Source organism: Heteronotia binoei, chromosome 14 (assembly GCF_032191835.1).
Source record: "Heteronotia binoei isolate CCM8104 ecotype False Entrance Well chromosome 14, APGP_CSIRO_Hbin_v1, whole genome shotgun sequence".
In the NCBI taxonomy this organism is placed as follows: domain Eukaryota; kingdom Metazoa; phylum Chordata; class Lepidosauria; order Squamata; family Gekkonidae; genus Heteronotia; species Heteronotia binoei.
In genome coordinates, this window is record NC_083236.1 from 28454682 (window position 1) to 28477051 (window position 22370).

A 22370-nucleotide genomic window follows, 5' to 3' on the forward strand; every position below is an offset into this window, starting at 1 on the left:
CCCTATAGTTAATTCAACCACAGGAACTATTCTCATTATACTTTTGGTCAAGCACAGGGGTGGCCAAACTGTAGCTCGTGAGCCACATGTGGCTCTTTCACACATTGTGTGAATCTTGAAGCCCTCACTGCCCTGTTGGCTGGCTTGGAGGATGCATTTAAAGTTAAAGTTGCTTTCTTTCCACCTCTCCATCCACAATCTATTTTCCTTCCTTCCTTTGATGTTCATGTCTCGCGGCTCTCAAACATCTGACATTTATTCTATATGGCTCTTACGTTAAGCAAGTTTGGCTGCTCCTGGTCAAGCACCTCTACCATTGTGGACAACTGCAGGCCCTGTAAGAAAAACTGTGATTTCTGGGGGTGACAGTAAGGTTTACTGTCATGTTCTCAGGGTGCAGGCAGGCAGGAGTCCAAAACCAGTCCAAGGTCAAAGTCCAGGAAGTCAAACAGGAGCCAAGTCACCAATGCAGAATCATAAACTGGAATCAGAAGTCAATGTCCAAAAGTGAACTCCAAAGGCATTTAAAGGGACTGCAACATCTTTAAACACCTTTTAACTTCAACTATCTGGGGGTTCCAAAAAAGTCCCTAATGTTTTTGAGTTTTAGGGCTTGGCCAATTTGGATAGCTGAAAAAATGCCCAAATCTATATCCAGTGGAAAGAATAACCAGAAAATACTGATAAGGCATTTTCGAAAATCAGGAAATCACTAAATAAAACATATTCCTATTGTTCCTAGAAAAACTAATTTCTTTGTCTACAACATGCTTTGATCTTTGGCTGATGCAAACACTTTCAAAATTCAGAAGCACATGGATTGCACATTATCTGAAGGGCCACGTCTCTGTGTGAATCCATGCATGCATTACATTTGTTTAATCACTCCTCCTTGTGGCCTCCTCAATCAGATAATGAAGATCCTCTACAGCTTGCATTTGGCCTCTTTTTTTGGGGGGGGGGGGTTTGTGGTGGCACCATTACTTTGTGACAGACAGACAGAGGAGGGAAGACTCCTTCCACAATGATTTTTAGAAATTGTGCAAAACAGAGCTGCTTCAGAGTTTTTAGAGAAAGCTGTAATTTGAAACATAATGGATTGGTTTGCTGATGTCCAGAGCTTCTCTGGCTAGACTACTTTATATCTGAAGCGGATATCTTATAATTTGTGCATACTGAAGGGATTTCACTGTTTGCCTGTTACTACGGTATCATGTTTAACCACCATGAGAGGGTGCTTTTGCGTAAGGGTTTTAATTTATTTTAATTATATTTTAATTATGAATGAAACCTCTGAACAGCAATTCTTAGCACAATTTAAAATCAGCAGTTCTCACTGCGTCAACAGAAAAGAAAGCCAAATTGCTTTTATTGATGATACTACTGAAGCCTGTTAAAAATCCTAGATACATAAATACATTACAAGTGCCTGTACTTATACTGGTGTTCTTTGGATATGAGCATAACGTGAACTGTCTTTAGATCTCATTTGAGTAAATTACCCACAGTTTAAAAAAATCAGTTTTATCTGTTTTCAAACCTAGTGTGCCTTTTTTGTTGTTTATCCAGTCTAAAACACATACACAATTTTCTGAAACACCAAAATGAAACTGTATTGTCTAAACATCCCACATTTCATTATTGACTAAAAATGTTTTGGTCATTATTGCGAAGTGTATTTTTTGAATATCCCATTCTGTTTCTGTGACTGGAAATTGTTTGGCCTCTACAGTGCATTCTGCTCCTTCAATGCTTTATAAGTTCATTGTTCAGATATAGTATGCATTGTGGGCATGTGTAAAATGTTTAACATTCACACGCTTAAGGATTACGGTATTTTTCATTCAAGATCACTATAATGCACCTTATTCTCAAATCAGAAACTTCTAGTACTTCAATGCTTTGTTTTCCTGTAGGAAAAACAGACATGTCCTTTTTTCTTTGGAAAGGAAGTTATCGATACCTTATTAGAAATGGAAAATACAACAGAATAGAGAGTCCAAATGCACCGCTGTTCCTGTGCCATTCAGCCTCTTGGCATGATTCATGCACTCAGCTGGCAACGTTAAAAGTAAATTTAACCATGTGTAACTCTGTTGATCAACACTGTTATATTCCTGTTAAACTACAGAAGATTTACAGATGTTCAAGTTTACAGTGGGGATAGAATGCCGAAGATGCTATCCTGACAACCGATCAACTATAAACACAACATGACAAGGCAGGATCATTAGATACAGAATCTTCCTAGAGCCTTAACTACTGCCTGGGCTTTTAAAAGACTTGATTAATATAAAAGAAATATGGTGATGGGGAAGATTTGAGAAGGCAGGATAAACATAGCAACATTACAGCTGCTGAAGTTGAACTGCTCAGAAGAACATACAAACCTTTAAATTCTCTATCTGGTTGAAAGGATCTAGGGCACAATGACAGTGAGCAAGTTCACATATCCTTTGTGACAAATTAAGGTTGTGAACTCTTTTTGAAGATACACAAAGGCCTTTTTGAATTCTCTAATTGCATACTCTATAACTAGGCTTAGTACAGACTGTACCTGAACAATAGCTGGATCCTGGGGCAGTGAACACTGTGGTTTAGGCGGCTCACAAACAGTCAGATCCTTTATATCGCTGCCACGGAATATAATATATTCAAATACTTCATCACGAGGTGGTATAGGCCGATCAGTGGGTCTGTCTTCAGTACCAAAAGAACGAACTGCCAAAACAAAAAAAGGTTTAAAATATCATGTAGTATTTTACACATAAGCATAACATGACGCGGAAAATTCACTGATTCTTCTACCCTGACACTGTCAAAAGGTCACTTTTTTTTTTTTTAAACTAAGCTATAAGCAGGCTAACCCACTTTGACCACAAGTCAACAAAGCAGCTTTCTTCACTTGGTTGGCTTGGACTTCACAGGAAGCAGGCAGTCTGTACATTCCCTGAAAAACAATTTTAAATTGTTACAGGCTACCAGGTGAGTGGCATTTTAGCCTCCTCTAGAAGATCAAAATGGAATGCAATGGAAAAAGCAGTTCATCTGCAAAGGAAGACTGGGGGCAGGCTGGTTCGCAATATAATTAGGGTATGATGCCTTCACTGCTTATCTTTTGCTCTGGAGGGACATATCTCTTTCTGTAACAACACTGTCTGATGGCCACATTATCAAAACATTGGTAACCACTAAAGGACAGCAACAGTCACAAAGCTTAGGACAAAGTTGTGATGTCTGATTTGTAACAGTCACAAAGCTTAGGATACAGTTGTGATGTCTGATTGGTTAATTCTTCCACTTCAATTGATTTTAACTGATGTAAGCTTTGAGACCATTTTGTTGTTGTTTTTGAAAAGCAGCACAAACACTCAATAAAGTAATTAAGCCTGGATATATTGTATCAGTGCCCTGCCCAGGACAGCCCAGGTTTACCTGATCTCATCGGATCTCGGAAGCAAAGCAAAGTTGGCCCTGGCTCATATTTGGATAGGAGACCAACCAAAGAATATCAGGGCCATGACACAGAGGTAGGTAATGGCAAGCCACCTCTGAATGTCTCTTGCCTTTGGGGTAGCTATAAGTCAAGTATAAGTCAAGTATAACAGCAAAAAACAACAGCAAATAAGGTATCAGTGGGTAAGGTAGCACTCCGACACCCAGTGGAAGATTCATCGTATGCAATTGCATGACAAAAAACCTAAAACAAATTATGTGCAAGACACTTTTCTGCAGCAGGTACATGTTTTATTATCATATGTATATTGTTCAACATACAAATCATGTCAGACTGCCCAGATAACCTTGCGCTTCTTTCAGAATTTTACTTCAGATATTTATCTTACTGATTTATAGATACAATTATGTTAGATAAGTGCTTATCATTAATAACTACACATAAAACACCACATCATACAAAAGTCCCTCACTACTTTGGACCCTTCTCTCTGCAAGACCCTTCTCTTCCGATGTTCCACCACGACAGCTTCGCTCATCTCAGCAAGGCCTTCTGAGGGTAAAAAAGGTAAAGGTAGTCCCCTTTGTAAGTGCCGGGTCATTACTGATCCATGGGCTGATGTCACATCATGATGTTTTCATGGCAAACTTTTTACAGAGTGGATTGCTTTCCCCAGTCATCTACACTTTCCCCCCAGCAAGCTGGGTACTTGTTTTACTGACCTGGGAAGGATGGAAGGCTGAGTCAACCTTGAGCTGGCTACCTGAACCCGGCTTCCACCGGGGTTGAACACAGATTGTGAGTAGAGCTTGGACTGCAGTACTGCAGCTTACCACTCTGCACCATGGGGCTCCTTATCTTCTGATGGTGCCACCTTTCAAACTGGCAAGATCAACAACTACCTGTACATGTACATTCTCTGTTTTTTTTTAATTAACAATTTATTTTATTTTTACAACATAAACAAAATACAGTACAGTACAATGGTTATAAATTAACAGACAGTAATAAAAACACAGCATTTTAATGTATGTCTATTTTAAACAGATATTGGAAATTTTCAATATTTAGTTGTTTCAAACACTTCCTCTCAATAAAAAGTCTATAGTTTAAGACAGGCCTGCAGCTACAGTGGCGCATGGGGGAGGGCTCCAGGCCCCACCAATCAGTCCCTCACTGTCCTCAGGAGGCTCGCTTAGCTGCCAGTTCTAGTCATCTTGGCCAAGGAGCCGCTCCATCCGCCCATAGCTACCTGTCCATGGCCAGCATTGGTGTCTCTTGAGGCGGCTCCATGCATCTTGTACCTTCCTCCCCAGCCCCACCAGCAAAGAAAGACCTGCCACACTCCCTGGCTGGGCAATCGGGGGCCCATGCACAGTCCCTGCTGAGTGAAGTGCCAGGTCTCTGTCCTGTGAAGAAGCCTCATGTGTTCCCCCACCCAAAAAACCCTCCAGAAAATCCTGCTGTGGGCCCTACCAAACTTGAAATCCTGGCTATGGTCCTGGTCTAAGGAATTTAAAACCTGTAAAATCTACCATAAACAGAGTGTATCAATCAAATCGGGAACATCATATTTTGATAAATATTCCATTATAGGGAATCATATTTCCTTAGAATTGGATGAAATTTTTAAATAAAAAATGATAAATTGTCAGAGAGTTTGGCCATAATATATGTGTCCCATAACTTTTTGCACCATAGTGATAAATCTTGGGGGAGCTTTGACTTTCCAGCGTGAAGCTATAGTTGATTTCGCTGTGAATAAAATAACTGAGACAGTTTCAGATCTAAATGAGGGGCATGTGGATTCTCTGTTGAGGCTTCTACCTTGTGGAATGGTCCGCCTAAGGAGAAGCTCCCATTCGTCTGTTTTTCTGCATAGTACACAGAACAGAACTTTTCAAGAGGGTATTTGTATACAGGGAATAGGCCTATGGTATAATGGAACAATGCTTTTATAAAGGGAACAGGACTGAGGAGCATATTACTGTGTATAGTATGTATTCTGTGTTTGCAGTACACATTATCCTATTCTCAGTAAATTGTTTCTACTTATGTAATGCCATTTTCTACATTAACATATCATATCATGTCATGTCTAATACTTTACTACAGATTTCTGTAATCCTATGTCCAACTAGAGACATAACTGTTCAGAAAATTTTGAAACCATGGGGGAAAACTGTCTTTGTTCCAGTTTTTTCCCCTTGGGGGGAAATGGAAATATATGCAATATTTACTTCCCCATCAAACTTAAAACTTCATTTACTGATTTAAGATAAATACATCATTTATACCGTAGCATATAAAACAGTAGTATTTGGAATATTTACATGATTTAGAAGTACAAATATCTTCATTTTCTATTTAAAAATCCCCTGCAAGTGTAATACTTCAGAAAAAGTTGCAAACTGCTGTACTCTATATTACTACAATGCATGAATTTCTAATTTTTGCCATCTAAGGGAGGAAAACTAAAAGTAATCACTGTAGCTTGGACTGCCAACATGTTTAGATGTTAAGCTTAAGCAAAGAACACTGAAAAATCTGAATGATATATTATCCTTAAACAAATTACAATATATTAAATGATGCCAAAATTATTTACATTTAAACAAACAAAAACCCCTCTTAAAACACTCTATATGTCTGCAGTATTATTTTCAGAGCTTCCAAAAATCTCCCAACTTTCCCAGTGGAAAAGTTGAAACAGTCCTCAGACTTTCACGCTATACATTTTTAGTATGAAAAGCCTTGAGTTAAGAATCATTTTACTTCACAGGAGTGTCCTCCCCCCCCAATGCTCCCTCTAATTTTTTCACTGGAACAGTAGGGGGGAAAGCCCTTAGGGGACACTCCCCCACCCCCATGTATTCTTTTTCTGATCCTTCACATCTCTAGTCTCATCCTACTGACTGCATTATGTAATCTGCCTAGAGTGGAAAGGTAAATAAATTTCCTGCCAAGTTGTTTGCAAGTACTAACGCTGAAATTAAAACCTGGTTAATCTGAGCCCACAGCTTTAGCTGGGACATAGTACTTTTAAAATTTGCAAAGAAATGTTAGCATTAATAATCCTATCATACTGGCTATGCAAACATATTTCAAGAGGAAACATCCTGATTCCTTAAAACTCTTTGAAGGGAAGACTATGCTACTATAATCTGGAAATGGCACAAATAATTCATGGCAGTGACAGAGAGGCATGTAATAAACCTATAGCCAAAAGCTACAAGATATCAGAGGACATTATGCATGCATATGGTTGAATATTCAACTCCATCATCTCCAGTTGCAAAAAACTCAGGTAGCAGGATAGAAAAGGTTTAGAGCGCTTCTAGCCAGAATAAACTGCACTAGGCTGAACCGAGCGTACAGTTGCTTCATGTATATGTTGCAGGTCTGCACTGTGCGTATGCTCTATGGGCAGAACCAATTTCAGAATCTTGCCTCTTCAACAAGAGAACATTATGATGCCTCTGAACTGAACACCTGCTCTTTAAACTCCTGATTCCTACTTGTCACAAATCAAAGGGAGGCTTTTTCAGCCTCAGGATACTGAAGATCCAATATCAGAAGTCAAAGCAAGAGGCCTATGCAGTATCACAACCGAAGCCTTGCTCTAGTGCAGGGGTGGGGAACCCTTTTTTCTGCCAAGGGCCATTTGGGTATTTATAACATCATTTGTGGGCTATACAAAATTATCAATTCAAAAAAACAGTGCTCCACTGAGGGAGAAGAAGAAGAAGAAGATATTGGATTTATATCCCGCCCTCCACTCCGAAGAGTCTCAGAGCGGCTCACAATCTCCTTTACCTTCCTCCCCCACAACAGACACCCTGTGAAGTGGGTGGGGCTAAGAGAGCTCTTACAGCAGCTGCCCTTTCAAGGACAACCTCTGCCAGGGCTATGGCTAACCCAAGGCCATTCCAGCAGGTGCAAGTGGAGGAATGAGGAATCAAACCCGGTTCTCCCAGACAAGAGTCCACACACTTAACCACTACACCAAACTGAAGAATAATTCAGGCCAGCAAAATTAACATAAATAATTGTTTTTCTATTTGAAGTAATGTGGGGAGAGCCTAATTTGGCACAGCCCCCCCCCCCCCCCCAACCTGCCACCCTAGGAAAATGCCTAGGTCCAGGGCTTTTTTTGCAGAAAAAGCCCAGCAGGAACTCATTAACATATTAGACCACATCCCCTAATATTAGCGTATTATGCCATACCATCTGAGAGTGCAAACTGAACTGGTGGTAGCTGGCTCCCATCCCCCACCCTATGGGAGGTCGCCACATGGCTTGACTCGGCCCAGCAATCCCCGAGGGCTAGACCAAGTGATCTCAAGGGCTGTTTATGGCCCTCGGGATGGACGTTCCCCACCCCTGCTCTAGTGCAGCAGCTCCCATTTGTTATCAGGTACTGCTTAGTTAAAATCAACAGAAAGAGGAAAGCAGAATGGGGGATAGGTCAGGGATCAACTCAACATTCTTACATTCTCCATGGAGACAGCATTGCCAAAGTTACCCAAGGCATCGGATATCAAGCAAGACAGCAAATGTTAAGGCTGCACTTGCATGTGCACTGCCATACCTGCTCATATCCATAGGATATAGGAAATTGCATAGCTTTTCTGCTGTTGCCTTTGAAAATTGTAAAACGGGAAAGTGCTGAGGAGCACTGTTGCCCACCCACTGGGTTAATGGACCACACAATAAGAAAGAATTTCACAGCTTTGCCTAGAACCAATAAAAATTATGTGGCAGTTTTATAGCCTCTTGCTAGTTCTAGTGCTGTTTAATCTCTATCACATATGAAACATTCTGTGCACTATAAAAGTAAAACACAATTTGTCACATGGAGTAGACAAATTTCCTGAGACCAGTTTCTCTGAAGTTACCAACAGAATAACATCTGAAGCAGAGCTGTAGGGGGCTAATATACTAGGAAGGGAAAGAAGTTTTTTTGTGTATCTGAATTTGTTCTAGGGTGCTTTGGGTAACAAAGCAGGCGATAAATATAATAAATTTCCCTTGCCAAATGTGTTAAGATGACAACTTTAGCCTTCTTAAAGGCCAGCAGCATCCAGAACTTGAAGCAATGACTTAGCAGGGACCTATTAAAGCTACCATGAAGCAGAACATAACATAAGGAACAGAACATGCATTATAAACACTCATGGACAGCAGAGGCAGGAACATGTGAACTTATGAGGCTGCCTTTATACTGAAATTTTAAGCAGGCCAATAAATTCTAAGAGGTTTTTGGATTCAGGATAGGCACAGTACTGGCTTGCTTAAAATCATACAGTTAAGTGGCTTTGAGCTAAACTGCTGTCAAAAGAAGGGCTTGCTTGAAATTAAAATTAAAAATATTAATTATAAAGAATATAAGAGCAACTGGCCATCTAAAGAATAGCTTGCTTAATATATTGTAGAGGGCTAGGCTAGCAAACTCCAGAAGGCTTGGGCATCTGGTTAAATGAATAAGTTTGAACTGGCTCAAGCTCCTATATGAAAAATAAATACACTTTAGTGTCATTGAGCGAATGAGAGAGAAGATGATGCAGAAAAACATTAACATTTGGTTGGTACTTGAGTCTGTTAACCCTGGAAGAAACATAGAAAGGATTGCTCCCGAGGAAGTCTATACACGAAATGAGCCTACATCTGGGTGCTCATAGACTTTTTTTGTAATATGGGAATGTTAAAATTGGACCTCTGTTACAATATGAGGTGAGTCACTCTCTGAGCCAGAAAGGGGGGAGGGTTGACGTGGGTGCCATCCTTCTACCCTTTGGCATTACAGGCTAGAGCCCTTCATGCGCCTGCTACAGCCAGCGCTGTTGGGGGAGGTTGCGTGTGTGTGTGTGAGATGGGGAATGGGGGGAACTGTGGGTGCTCTCCTTCTGTGACACGTTGCTCCAGTGGCACAGGAGCTCCTGGAACTGGCTTTCTTCTGCAGCCCGCTTCAAAATGGGCTGCAGGAGAAAACCAACCACAGGAGTTCCTGTGCTGCATGGAGCACATTGCAATGATGGCAGAAATGATCCTGGGACCCACTCTGGTTTTCTTCTGCAGCCCAGTTTAAACTACAAGAGAAACCCTGCCCAGGAGCTCTTGTGCCGTGCAGAACATGTTGCTCCAGTAGGAGAGCCAGTTTGGTGTAGTGGTTAAGTGTGCAGACTCTTATCTGGGAGAACTGGGTTTGATTCCCCACTCCTCTACTTGCACCTGCTAGCATGGCCTTGGGTCAGCCATAGCCCTGGCAGAGGTTGTCCTTGAAAGGGCAGCTGCTGTGAGAGCCCTCTCCAGCCCCACCTACCTCACAGGGTATCTGTTGTGGGGGAGGAAGGTAAAGGAGATTGTGAGCTGCTCTGAGACTCTTTGGAGTGGAGGGCGCACTATAAATCCAATATCATCATCATCTTCTTCTTCAGTAGCAAAGAAGATCCTGCACTGGTTTTCTTCTGCAGCCCAGTTTAAACTGCCTTTTTTCTTTTAGTCTCCTCTCGCCATCTATTTTATTTCCAACTTCCCCCTCCCTCTCTTTCCACCTTTCATTTTCTCCCTCCCTCTCTCATCTATCAAATTTCTTTTTTTCTCTTTTTTTCCTTCCTTCCCTATATATTTGCTTTCATTATCTTTTCTCTTTCCCCTTTCTTCCTCTCTCCCTCCCCCATCTATTTGCTTTCTTTCCACCTCTTTCTCATTTCTCCCTCCATTCCCATTATTTGCTTCCTTGTTTTTCTTTTTCTCTTTCTTCCTCCCTCTCTGCATATATTAGCTTGCTTTTTCTCTTTTGCTTTCATATTTCCCCCCACACTGCTTTCATTCTCTTTCCCCTCCCTCCCCCATCTATTGGCTTTCTTTGCTTCTTTCTTTTTCTTTCTCTCTTTCCCCCTCCCTCCCCTATATTCTCTGTCTCTAAGTTCCAATTGAGGGGGCTACAGAAATATACCATTTTCAAAAAAAAAAAAAATCCAGCCAACAAATAGTTCTAGTAGTTCAGTTTATTACAACCAAATATAAGTTTAAAAGGAAATAAATATAACATTGTGCCAGCAGCTCAAGTCTGCTTTGATCCTGGTCTGATGAGCTCTCTCTTTCTGTAATAATGTATAATTGTACAGTGAAAAAGAAAATATTTACTTAGATGGAGTGAAAACTAACAAATGCCTTTTTGTTTCTGATCTTTTATGAATTACATTTTTTCCTGATTTTCCTCCAAGAAGCTTTAGATGGTTTGCATGATTCTTTCCTCCTTCATTTTTATCCTTATAACACTGTAAAAATGTGTTAGGTTTAGAAAGTATCTACATTTGACTCCAGTAACACCTCAGAGAGTTTGTAAAAAATTTTTTTTAAGTAAACTAATTCACAGCTATAATGGTTTGGTTATAATGGTTAGACACATTCACAACTATAATGGTTAGAGCCAGTTAAGTGCGTAGACTCTTATCTCGGAGAACCGGGTTTGATTCCCCACTCCTCCACCTGCACCTGCTGGAATGGCCTTGGGTTAGCCATAGCTATCACAGAGGTTGTCCCTGAAAGGCCAGCTGCTGTGAGAGCCCTCTCAGCCCCACCCACCTCACAGGGTGTCTGTTGTGGGGGGAGAAGATAAAGGAGATTGTAAGCCGCTCTGAGTCTCTGATTCAGAGAGAAGAGCGGGATATAAAACTGCAATTCTTCTTTGGCCCACAGAAAATTTTTTTTTTGTACACATTCCACAGCTTAGAAAGAACACCTGTCAGCAGACTAAGCAATTTGTCATCTATGTGCCAGCCCAGTAAAGATATTCAATCCAGGCCCATGTGAAGTTCAGTCATAAAGAAATTGCTCCGCAAGAAACACTTTGCAAGGAAAGCACAAAATCTCACAGGGTCTGCGCTCAATCTGGCTAGGACAGGAATTGTTAAAGTTTTGTCTCAAACAAACAAAAATAACAGAAATGCAGGGAAGGAATTTTCATGAACAGAGACCACTAATCGATTGGTCAGAGAGTCTTGAGACTGTTCTATGTTTACTGAGTATCAGCTATATCAGTAACCAGCCATACCGATAACTATTACTGGCTTCCTTCCCGCTATTTGGTGTTGTGTGTGTTTAAGTTTTTAGTGAAAACACACACACACGTGCCACACACTAAAGAATTCAGGCAAGGAAAGAATTTAGCACAAGTTTCTCTCTCACTTTTTTTAATTCTCCAAAGCCCTGTGAAAAGTAAGAGACCTCCCCTTTTCAGGCGTGTCACAGAACTCAGGAGAAGGGAGGAGTCAGCAGTAACTATAAGTAATGCTTGGCTAGTCAGCCAAGTAAAAAACCTGCATAAACTGTGCCACCAAATTTAACGGAAGAAAAAGCATAATTCTTAATTTGCATGAACAACTCCCCCCTCCCCAAAAAACCTCCAGCATGTTTCATTGCATTTATTTAAGTAGAAGTTGACTCTAAGGTAAAGCAAGCAACCATGTTGATGACAAAGTTACCTTCCAACCTCAAACATGGCCATGGGCACGAATAGATTGGTGCTTCTGATACAAATATGTGAAACCTGCCCCCCCCCTCCCTTCCGCAACGCATGCCTCTCAACTGCAGGGCACAATCCATTCTTATCTGTCACTGCACAACAAACGGTGCTATAACTAGTTCTATGCTAAGTGCAATACTTTTCACAGTCTTGATGTAAATAATGCTTAAGTTTGATAAATCAGTACTGCATATAGTTCACTTTATCCTAAGGCTTCAAATTTTCCATAAACCTATCAGTTTTATGTACTATAATGAAAGGAACTAGAAATCCACTAATATAGTTTTATTCTTGGGAACTGTGAACTCTAGGCCCTTGCAAAATTATTGCCTACTCTGTACCAATAAAGCATTTATATCAAGATGAGGCTAAGTGTCAGGGGGCAACTATCACTGAGGGTGCCCTACTGGAAAGATTAAAAGCTGGAACACGGAAGTAACTTCTACAACAAAGAAGCAACTTTTAACAAAGCAAAGATTCAGAATACTTCTTTGTGAACCTCTGTCTGCAATTAACTCAAATGCAGGCAAATTCTGTCTTCATGCAACTGTCAATACTACAAAATGTTGCCCTTGGATTCAATACAGTATTGGATTGCTTTTAAGCATATACATCTTGCTGTACAATAGTGCAACCTGAAACAATGCTAATATAAAAAGGTAAAGGTAGTTCCCTGTGCAAGCACCAGTCGTTTGACTCTGGGGTGACGATGCTTTCACAACACGTTCATGGCAGACTTTTTACGGGGTGGATGCTAATATAGCCAGGCACAAAAATATCACCTCCACATGCATGCAAAGACCATTCACAGCACAATCCTATGCAGAGTTATACCAGATTAATTCCACTGGTTTAAATTAATTTAAGTAACTGCACAAGACCACACTGCTAAATTAGAACCAAGGCTCACTCATTTTAGCACCAATATATGTGCTAAGGATTGCAGCCTTGATCAGACACCCAGTAAACCTGAGTCACAGAACACAATAAATGTGAGGGCCTTATGAGCAGAAGAATAGTTTGTCTTTTGGGGGGAGTATATCAATAATTTGGAGAACCATATTATAAACCATCATAATTACAAATTCTAAAAAAATAATACTGAGATTCTTGGGCCACATGAAAATGAACAATGTTCTCTGTGCTAGGCAATCAAGCTGAAATCTGTCATTATTAAATGAATACTGGGGGCTCCAAAAATATACATTCAAAACTTCTTTAAACAAATAATCCAGTGACATGTTAGTCTACGAAGTTGCAGCTCTTTGCTTAATCCTCACTCTCAGATGCAGTTTAGTTATATTTGGAAGCGAGAAAATTCTTATCCACCAGCTTTTGATTTTTCACTTCAGAACTAAATTGGGAAAACATTTCAGATTTCTGGTCATTCAGAAGTGCCTACTTTTTCTAGCCCTCTTTACAGCACTGTACTGGCAAAACAAACAAAGATCAATAGACGTATGAGCAGGGTAAAACTAACTTCCAGAGTCTAGTGTGTTTGCAATATGTAGTCAGTGAAGCAAAAATTTCTGAGTAGTACTGACTTACAATGAATTGTGTCCTATAGATCTGTCCCCGCCCCCCCCCCCAAAGTAATTTACAACACACACCTTTCCTTTCTTCCATTTCAGCGAATGTATCCTTCCAGGGATCATGCAAGCTAGTCCCTCTGTACACATTCAACTACTATAGCTTTACTACTGTGAATAACAGTATAATATCTATTTCCCAGCATTCTCTCATATGCTGTGCTATCATATCATTTGTCACAAATGTGACAAAGAGTACACATTAAAAAAAGAAAAGTGAGGTCACACTCATCCCAGCCCACAAGAAAAGGTAACACATCACAGACAGTGTTTCCACATCCCTCCCCAATTTGGAAGTGTATTATCTTCCCAGTCATGGAAAGAAACTGGGGAGAATAAACTGCTGTTAAAGTTGAGTTCTGATTTCTACTGAATGTGCACATTTTAGCATGAGGGAGAACCTTTAGCCCTGGCAAAACAATCAAACATGTCCAAAGAAAATTCAGTTTCTGCGCTTTGCCGTCAAGTGCTTTGCAAAAGCTCCAAATGCTGATTTTTAGATACCCAGCAATACTTCAGCTATCTCACATGGAAGAATTCTGCAAAACTTCCAAATGCTAGAATGCTCCCACAGGCATGCCCCAACACCAGAAACAGATAACAGCACTAGAACTTACTACTGCAGCAGTCACCAATTGTGGAAATTGCTCCCCCTACAGGTTTTGCTGACATTCTTTCAGAAGTGCTTTTTTGTGAACAGATACAAATACAAGGAGCCCTGTGGTGCAGAGTGGTAAGATGCAGTACTGCAGTCCAAGCTCAGCTCACGACTTGAGTTTGATCCTGGCAGAAGCTGGGTTCAGGTAGCTGGCTCAAGGTTGACTCAGCCTTTCATCCTTCCGAGGTCGGTAAAATGAGTACCCAGCTTGCTGGGGGGAAAGTGTAGATGACTGGGGAAGGCAATGGCAAACCACTGTGTAAAAAGTCTGCCATGAAAATGTCATGATGCAACGTCACCCCAGAGTCGAAAACGACTGGTGCTTGCACAGGGGAATACCTTTACCTTTTGGGGAAGGCAATGGCAAACCACCCTGCAAAAAGTCTGCTGTGAAAACACTGTGATGCAACGTCGCCCCAGAGTGCACAGGGGTACCTTTACCTTTTTTTAAGTCATTGCACCAATTTCCAGTAGTTCATGCTTTGGAAGAGCCCTGAAAAAAGCTGCTGTTACTTAGTACCAAGGAATACTGTCACAAAAAAATCCATGGGGTTTCAAGCAGCCGCCTGATATTTAAACTAACTAGCTGTTTAATTTGTTTTACTGGAAATTGTTTACTGTTGTCTTATTGCAATTTACTTCTTTTTAAGTCTGGGAAATAATTTTCAAAAGTTTCACTACATAAAAAATGAATGGCAACCCCTGAACTCAAGGAAGCTCACCACCTTGACCAAGCAAAACCATAAAGTTCTTTTATATGCTTAATTACATTACTACAAGTAAACAAGGCTGGCCCGCTGCCAATTACACGGTGTGGAAGATTTACTAGTATATACAGAGACTCTACCCAGGGGTGTCGAACTCATTTGTTATAAGGGACAGATCTGACATAAATGAGAACTTTTGGGGCCTGGCCATGTTTGTCATAAAATGTAATGCCAGATAGCAAAGATGTAAACTTTATAAAAATTACAAACACAATTAAAATTTATTTTTTAAAAAATCTTAAAATAAAACATTAGAACTCTTGCAATATTTTGTTTATTTTTTGATAACTGACACCACTTGCTCTAAATTATTGCATCAAAATCTGGAGACAATGTCTGTGCTGTAGTATGCTGTTCAAGTGTGTATCTGTAAGTTGCAAACTACTTCTTATTTACCGACAGTCATTACAGAAATCTCATGGTCAATGCTCTGTGTCCTAGGACCCAGGGGAAAACATGAAGTGGCTGGGCATTGTGAGTTTTTGTACATAAATTGCTCTGTGTGCTAGTCAAGAACATGTGAAGGTATCATGACACAGACTGAGGCCTATCCTACTGAGGGCATGAACACAGTGAAAAGGAGGAAGGAACCCAGTTGTGCCCAGGAAAGTCCTGGCAAAACTAGCTTAACAACAGCGCAGCGGGGGGAGCAGAGAGAAAAGCAAGCAAAAAGCCCTTACCTTGAATAAAACTGTGTTGGTCTTAAAGGTGCTTTTTGTATTTCTCCCATGGGATTAAGGCAGCCGAGCAAGCAGCATCTCTGTCTTCCTCAAGGGAGAGCCTGACACAGCTCTATCTTTGATTGACAGAGCTCTAGCTGTGCCAGGCTCTCAATCACACAGCAGAGCTAAAGAGTCAAGCTCCTCCATTGGCTGAGACTCCTCCTCCCTCTTCAACCCTTGGAGAAGGGGGGGGAAGAGGGGACGAGTGAGGAGAAGCTGCTTTACTTGGCTGCCTCAATCCCACTGAAAAAAACAAAAATGGTGATAACAAAAACAGGAGAGAGGGAAAAGCATGCAGAGCACAGGCAGTATCTCACAAGGGTACATAGAAACCCTCGGGGGGGGGGGGCAATTCAGGCCCATGCCCTGGACATTTGACACCCCTGCTCTACACAGTCTTTAGGAGGAATGGGGGAGATTCTCCTCAGCCAACACAAAGAACATAAATCCTCTTGAATCAGGTTGCCATTTGATATTACTTGAAGAGTTAACAGGTTTTAAAACAAAAGACTTCATAATATCAGCTGGCCTCTGTTCCACATTTCTAAACATGTGCAGATAAAGCTGATTATGCTAGCAATAGGATGTAAGTAGAGGGAAAAACTGTGGCAAGAGAGACTGGGCAAAGAACATTGAGAATTATACAATGATAGTCCGTTTCAGAGGCATATAAAATGCAATTAATTACTCACAACTGCTGCATATTTGTGAAAAGGATGGGTCAGAAATCAAAGCTGTGACAAGTGTCTAACTTGTAGTTCAAATCTCACACCAACTGACTTGCGGTGTATAAAGAAGGAAGATGTATGTGAGTGTAAACTGACAGCTTGTTCACATAGTGCAAAATCATGGTCCAAATCAGTCTGCCAGAGAGGGAAAGTCACCATGGGAGTGACAATAACCCTAAAATGCAGTGACCCAATATGCACAAAGAAAAATATTTGTGACCATGCTGTCAACTTTATAAGTATAAAGTAAGGGAAAACAAGAATTAAAGTACTTTATGCACAGATAAAAGTTATGGGGAATATGCAAAAGGAAAGGGGATTTCTAAAGCATATGTCTGTATCAGTCAGCACTAATATAAAGAACAGAATGCCGGGGGGGGGGGATCAAACAAGATTATTAAAAAGGCCAACAAGTGCAAACAGCAGTGCAGAGTCTCAGAAAAGCGCATGTTGCTTATCAGGCAAAAGTGTGCAGGTTTGCTCTTCGGCATTTCCAAGTAGAAAGAGCTCTTTAGGAGCTGTGTTTGGCTTTGCAGGTTTAATCCCTCACATAAATGTGGTTCTATGCAGATGTGGATGCAGAATAGGGGCAATAAAATAAAAATGGCTGAGGAATATAAACACTTAGTAAAACAGGAGTGAATGGAATGAGTATGCACCAGTCAGCATTACCTGTTTATGTTACAGATAAACAGCTGCATGATGCAGAAGAGGGTGGAGAACCAACAAAAACACCACAGAAGCATTTTGATAAGCCAAACAAGTTACATATTATACACATTTCATGAGGCTCAAGTGCAATTTGAACGCTCTTGATGCACAAACACCCACAGCCAAATTCTATGCACATATACTTGGAAGCACGTCTATCTGTGTTTAGTGGGACTTGAAAGTATGTGCAAGATGGAAACCTCAAAAACCTACTCTTTCCAGTTTTTTTAAAAAAGTTTCTGAACTCAAATGTTATTGAATTTAAGAATCTCAGGACATTAGAATTCAACAATACTTGGCCCACGTAGCCAGGTATCCCTCTCTGTATATAAAATTATAAAAACATTTAAGTGAACAATAAAAAATAGAATGCTGTATTATTTCAATATATTTGAAACAAACAAATATGGTAACATACACATTTAAAAATAGGTTCTGTATATACTTTAGAAAAATATCTTTTAAAGAATTAATATAAAGTTAAAATGACAACAAATACCCTGTGGAGAACTTAAAAACAAAGAAAGTAGAGCAATTTTTAAAAAGCTAACTGAAGTCTCTGAACATGAAACAACATTTTAAGAAGTCTTATGTAATACAGTTCAAACAAGGAAGTACAGAATCCAAGACTGAAAACAAGGCACTCAAACTACAAAATTCTTCGTATATTGCAGCTGAAGTGCTATCCTCAAAAGTGCATAAACAAATAATTTTTTTGAGGGGGGTGGGATTATATAACTTTCAGCAAAAAGTCCAAATGGATGGAAAGCAGCGTTAAAGATGAGGAAGAAATGACACCAAAACAAGAGGCTAGTGAAAACAAAACCAGACAGGAACATTACATATACCTTTACTATCCCAATTAAAGAAAACATGATTACATGAGAACTGACATTTCATGTGCATCTGTATCATTAAAAATTTCTTAGAAGTTCAGCAGCATTTGAACTGCCTCTAGAACGGGGATGGCCAAACTTGCTTAACATAAAACCCACATAGAATAAACATCAGATGTTTGAGAGCAGCCACTCATGAATATCAGATGTTTGAGAGGAGGGAAGAAAGGAGGGAGAAGTGGAAAGAAAGCAACTTTAACTTAAAAATGCATTTTCCAAGCTGCCTGCTGGCTTGGCAAAGTGATTTAAAGAAACAAATGCCTTCTTCAAGCCAGCTGGTGGGGGCTTCAAGAGCCACACAATATGTGTGAAAGAGCCACAGGTGGCTCCAGAGGCACAGTTTGGCCACTCCTGCTCTAGAACTTAGGTAAGAGAAACCTTAATGATGAAATTAAACCCTAAGGATGAAATAACAAGCACCAGGAGCAAACAAAAGAGACAGAACTCATTCCACTAGCCCTCCAGCTAGCTATAACTTACACCAATACAATTAACGTGTTTTAAATTTGAAAAGAAACAGAATAACCAACGTTTCCTTAACTTTGATTATGTTGTACAAAACAGACGAAGAGCCACAAGATTGCTTATTTTAACTTACTAACAGGCAAGAGAGCTCCGAGAAAAGAAAAAAAGCAAGTTCAAGATAAACAACCTGCAATTTTTTTTCCATCTGTAGGTCACAGTGCTTCACATAATCTAGGATGCATCTCTTCTACACAAAACCAGCCCCTAGCAAAATGTTAAGGAAAATATGCCTCCCCCCACTCTCCTCTCTGGTGGTTTCCACTCCCAAGGCCACAGAGGGCTGTGTTGGTGTGCCTAACAGTTTAATACTATGCAGAAGTTTCACAATCTAAACCCATTAAAATCAACAGATGGAATGGAATATCTGCACATGACTGCACCAAAGCAGCACAAGACTGCTGAATCCTCATTCCAATCTACCAAGACAGACTTTGGTGGGCAAAGCTTCCCAAACTCTCCAGAGAGGCATCAACTGGAGATGATCATTCTCACAAAAAGATACCTTGTATGCACATTAGTGATGACTACACACACCTGTGTGCAAGAATAAGCCAATGCAAATTTATTTTAGAACCCAGATACACAGAATTGAAATCACACAGTCAAATATATCTCAAATACTACATGAGAATCTCAAAAAGGGTATAAAGAAAAATGTGTACATTGTACTTAGTATTCAGTTTTGCATACACATTACAGTTAAAGTACACAACTTGCTCATTCAGTTTTAAAACTGTGCATTCAACTGTGTTCAAACACAGAGGAAGGGCTGGAGCAGTGCAAAAGTTAAGAGTGTCAGACTAGGACCTGGGATGGCAGAGTTTGAATCCTCTGCTCTGCCACAGAAGCCTGCTGGGTGACTTCGGCATGTCACAATTTCTCAATCTGATCTACCCTTGCAAGGTGTTTTGAGAATTAAGAGGGTGGCGAACATGCGAGGTCCACAGTGAGGGAGAAAAAGCATGATGTAATTTTTTTAAAAAGAATGTATCTTTGGAATTTCTCAGCGTACAAAGAAAAACTACAAACTGTCCAACTGAACAGGTCAGGCACTGGACCACTTATCAGCCCTTACAGGATGCTGTTTATGTACACTAAATACACAGCCCCTATAATGTGTGTACAGGGCTCACACGCATCCACTGAAACTTGCACACGGAACTATATCAACCAACTGCACCAAATTTACTAAGGAGCAAGTTCTGTAAGGCTCATTCCCTAGTAAAATCGTGCCTTAAAGGGATCATAGCATAATTACAACATGGAGTGGTAGTTAACAGTTCCAGACTTAGATCTGGGAGATCCAACTTTGAATCCCCACTTTGCCATTGGAACTCACTGGGTGAACTTGGGCCAGTCACATGCTCTCAGCTTGACCTACCTTACAAGAGTTGTTGCAATGATAATACGGGAAAGAGGAGAATGACTGCTTTGGGTCCAAATTGGGGAGAAAGGAATGATTTAAAGTACGGGAGTCTCAATAATTTGTTACAAAATGACAAAGATTGTAGACTATTCCAAAGGTTTATTGTATGTTTCACCCAACTCTTCCCTGAATTTTTTTGTATCTCTGTAATTCCATTATGACAGCTGTTTGATATATCACATCTTTTATGTTGTTCTTACATTGTTTTCTAACTTTTGTAATCCTAGCTCCATTGCATTGTTTTGTGTTTTACGCTGTCCGATAGTATAGTTTTATATAATCTCATCGGCCTTAAATTTCAGAGAAATAAGTGGACTATAATGCAATTAATCAGAATATTTTGGAATGAACTCCACTAGTCTGACAACAGAGAAGACACAGATAAGAAAAAGATACTATCAGTTACCTCTACACTTGAGAGGAGATGAGACAACAAGATCATATAATCACTCTTAGCATTCTTAACACTTAGATGTTTATTTGCCTGTTTTCTCCCAGAACTGATTGTTAACTATAATGACATTATAAACTTAGCTTGCTGTTTCTGTTTGCATCTGTTAAAACTTTTCAGTATATAGTATGCTTGTATGCTGTTCAGCCTTTACCTTATATATATGTATATATGGACAAGTCTGATTCCATCTTGTTTGACAAAGTGTGCATGCACATGAAAGCTCACATCCTTAATAAAACTTTGTTGGTCTTAAAGGTGCTATTGGACTCCAACTTTGTTCTACTGCCTCAGACCCAACACCTGCTTCAGACCAACAAGTTCAGCCCGCCTGGATCTATCTTGTTCACGTATGCAAGGCAACACTTCTCGACTTTATTTGATGGCATATCTGGAAAAACTCCTAGTGCAGCATCAGGGTAAATACTGTATTACGTCTGCCTCACAACGACTTGGCCTGACTCGTTACCCGAGTAAGAGACTACCCAGCCTTCTGGTAGGCCACTTAAGGGAGCTGCTGTCCCTAAACACATGAAAAACCTATCAGATTCAGCAAGTATTTACTTCTGAATAAATCCGATTACCATCCTCCAGGTAGAGCCTGGCTATCTTTTGTCTGCAGAGATCAGTTCCCATGAGAAAATGGGAGCTTTGAAGAATTGATCTTAAGAGATAATATTCACTGAGGTCCCTCCCCAGGGCCCACCCTCAAATCTCCAAGGATTTCCCAACCCGGAATTAGCAACCCTACGAATAAACATAGATTGAGCTAGAGTGAAAGTGAGAGATACCCACCTCTCCCTCACCGCCCACATCCATCCACCCGTCCGCCCCCCGCCGCCGCCCCTCAGACTCTCCCCACCCTTCCGCGGGCCTTCTGTGCGCTCGGGGGTGAGGGTCGAGCGTCCCCCTTCTCTCCACAACCCCTCACACCCCCCTCTCTCACCTTTGGCCAACGCCACGGTGGAGTTCTCGGTGTCGATGGTGTACAGGATGCCCTCATAGCGGATCTCGGCCTTGGAGATGAGGCTGATCTTACTACCGATATAAGGCGTCCCCCCGCTCATGGCGTCGGCGGGAGGAAGCCCAACGCGCGCCCCGGAAAGCCTCGTCCGGGTCCAAGACCGATTTCGGCGGCGTCTCCTCTTCGCCTTTCCCTCTCGGGGTCCAGCTTCACCACAGGGGGCAAAGCAAGAAAACCGACGCGCGTCCTCCTCACTGAGGCCTTCCTCAAAGCCGTCTCGACGCTCCCAACATGGCCGCCATCACCCTCTCCGCTCGCCTCCTCTTCCTCGGCCACGAAATGGATGCCGGGAACAGCGTGGCCCAAATCTCGCGAGAGGAAAGAAAGGCGCGTGGGGAGACCGTGAGGGGGGAAAGGGAGCGTTGCCTGGTCTTCGAGTGTTGTGTTCGGGGTCAGGCTCAACTCGAGAGGAAACTGCCTCTCGCATTTCCGAAACGCATTACCATAGCAAAAGCTCCAGTAAAACATCGGATTTATATATAAATAAATAAAATATAAATATTATTTATATATATATAAATAAAAACAACACAGCGCCCGGCACGCTCCAGACCACTCCAAATCGAAAACACCTCCTTTTTGGCTTTATACTTTAAGATGTGGGAGCAAAATAAAACAGCCAGCCAGCAATTAATAAAAAGAGGTCTCCTCCAGGTCAACATAATTTTGTACAAGCATTTCTGGATAAGAAGGTCTGGACCAGTAAATGAAACATACAAATGCATTTCTAAACATTACACTGATTTTTTTTTTTAAATAGTCAACTGTTTGCAAGCTTCTTGGCTTCGTGAAAGAAGTATCCCATGCTTAACTTTTCCCACCAAAACATTTATTACCAGCTGATGCAGAAAGCATGTGAACATCTGTGGTGCTGAGTGATTATCCT

At 40.9% G+C, this 22370-nt stretch overlaps 1 protein-coding gene across 2 annotated transcripts in view; it reads right to left on the reverse strand.

The window, feature by feature from the left end:
* LSM14A (LSM14A mRNA processing body assembly factor) overlaps positions 1-21825 on the reverse strand; it is a 33526-nt gene extending 11701 nt beyond the window's left edge. The window contains exons 1-2 of one of the 2 annotated variants that reach the window (XM_060254475.1): positions 21407-21825; positions 2558-2721 (exon numbers count right to left, since the gene is read on the reverse strand). In XM_060254475.1, coding sequence (XP_060110458.1) covers positions 2558-2721; positions 21407-21527 — 285 coding nt within the window. In that variant the 5' untranslated portion in view covers positions 21528-21825. The remainder of the gene's footprint in view (positions 1-2557; positions 2722-21406) is intronic. The other variant, XM_060254474.1, reaches the window with a different exon arrangement.
* Between the last annotated feature and the right edge of the window lie 545 nt (positions 21826-22370).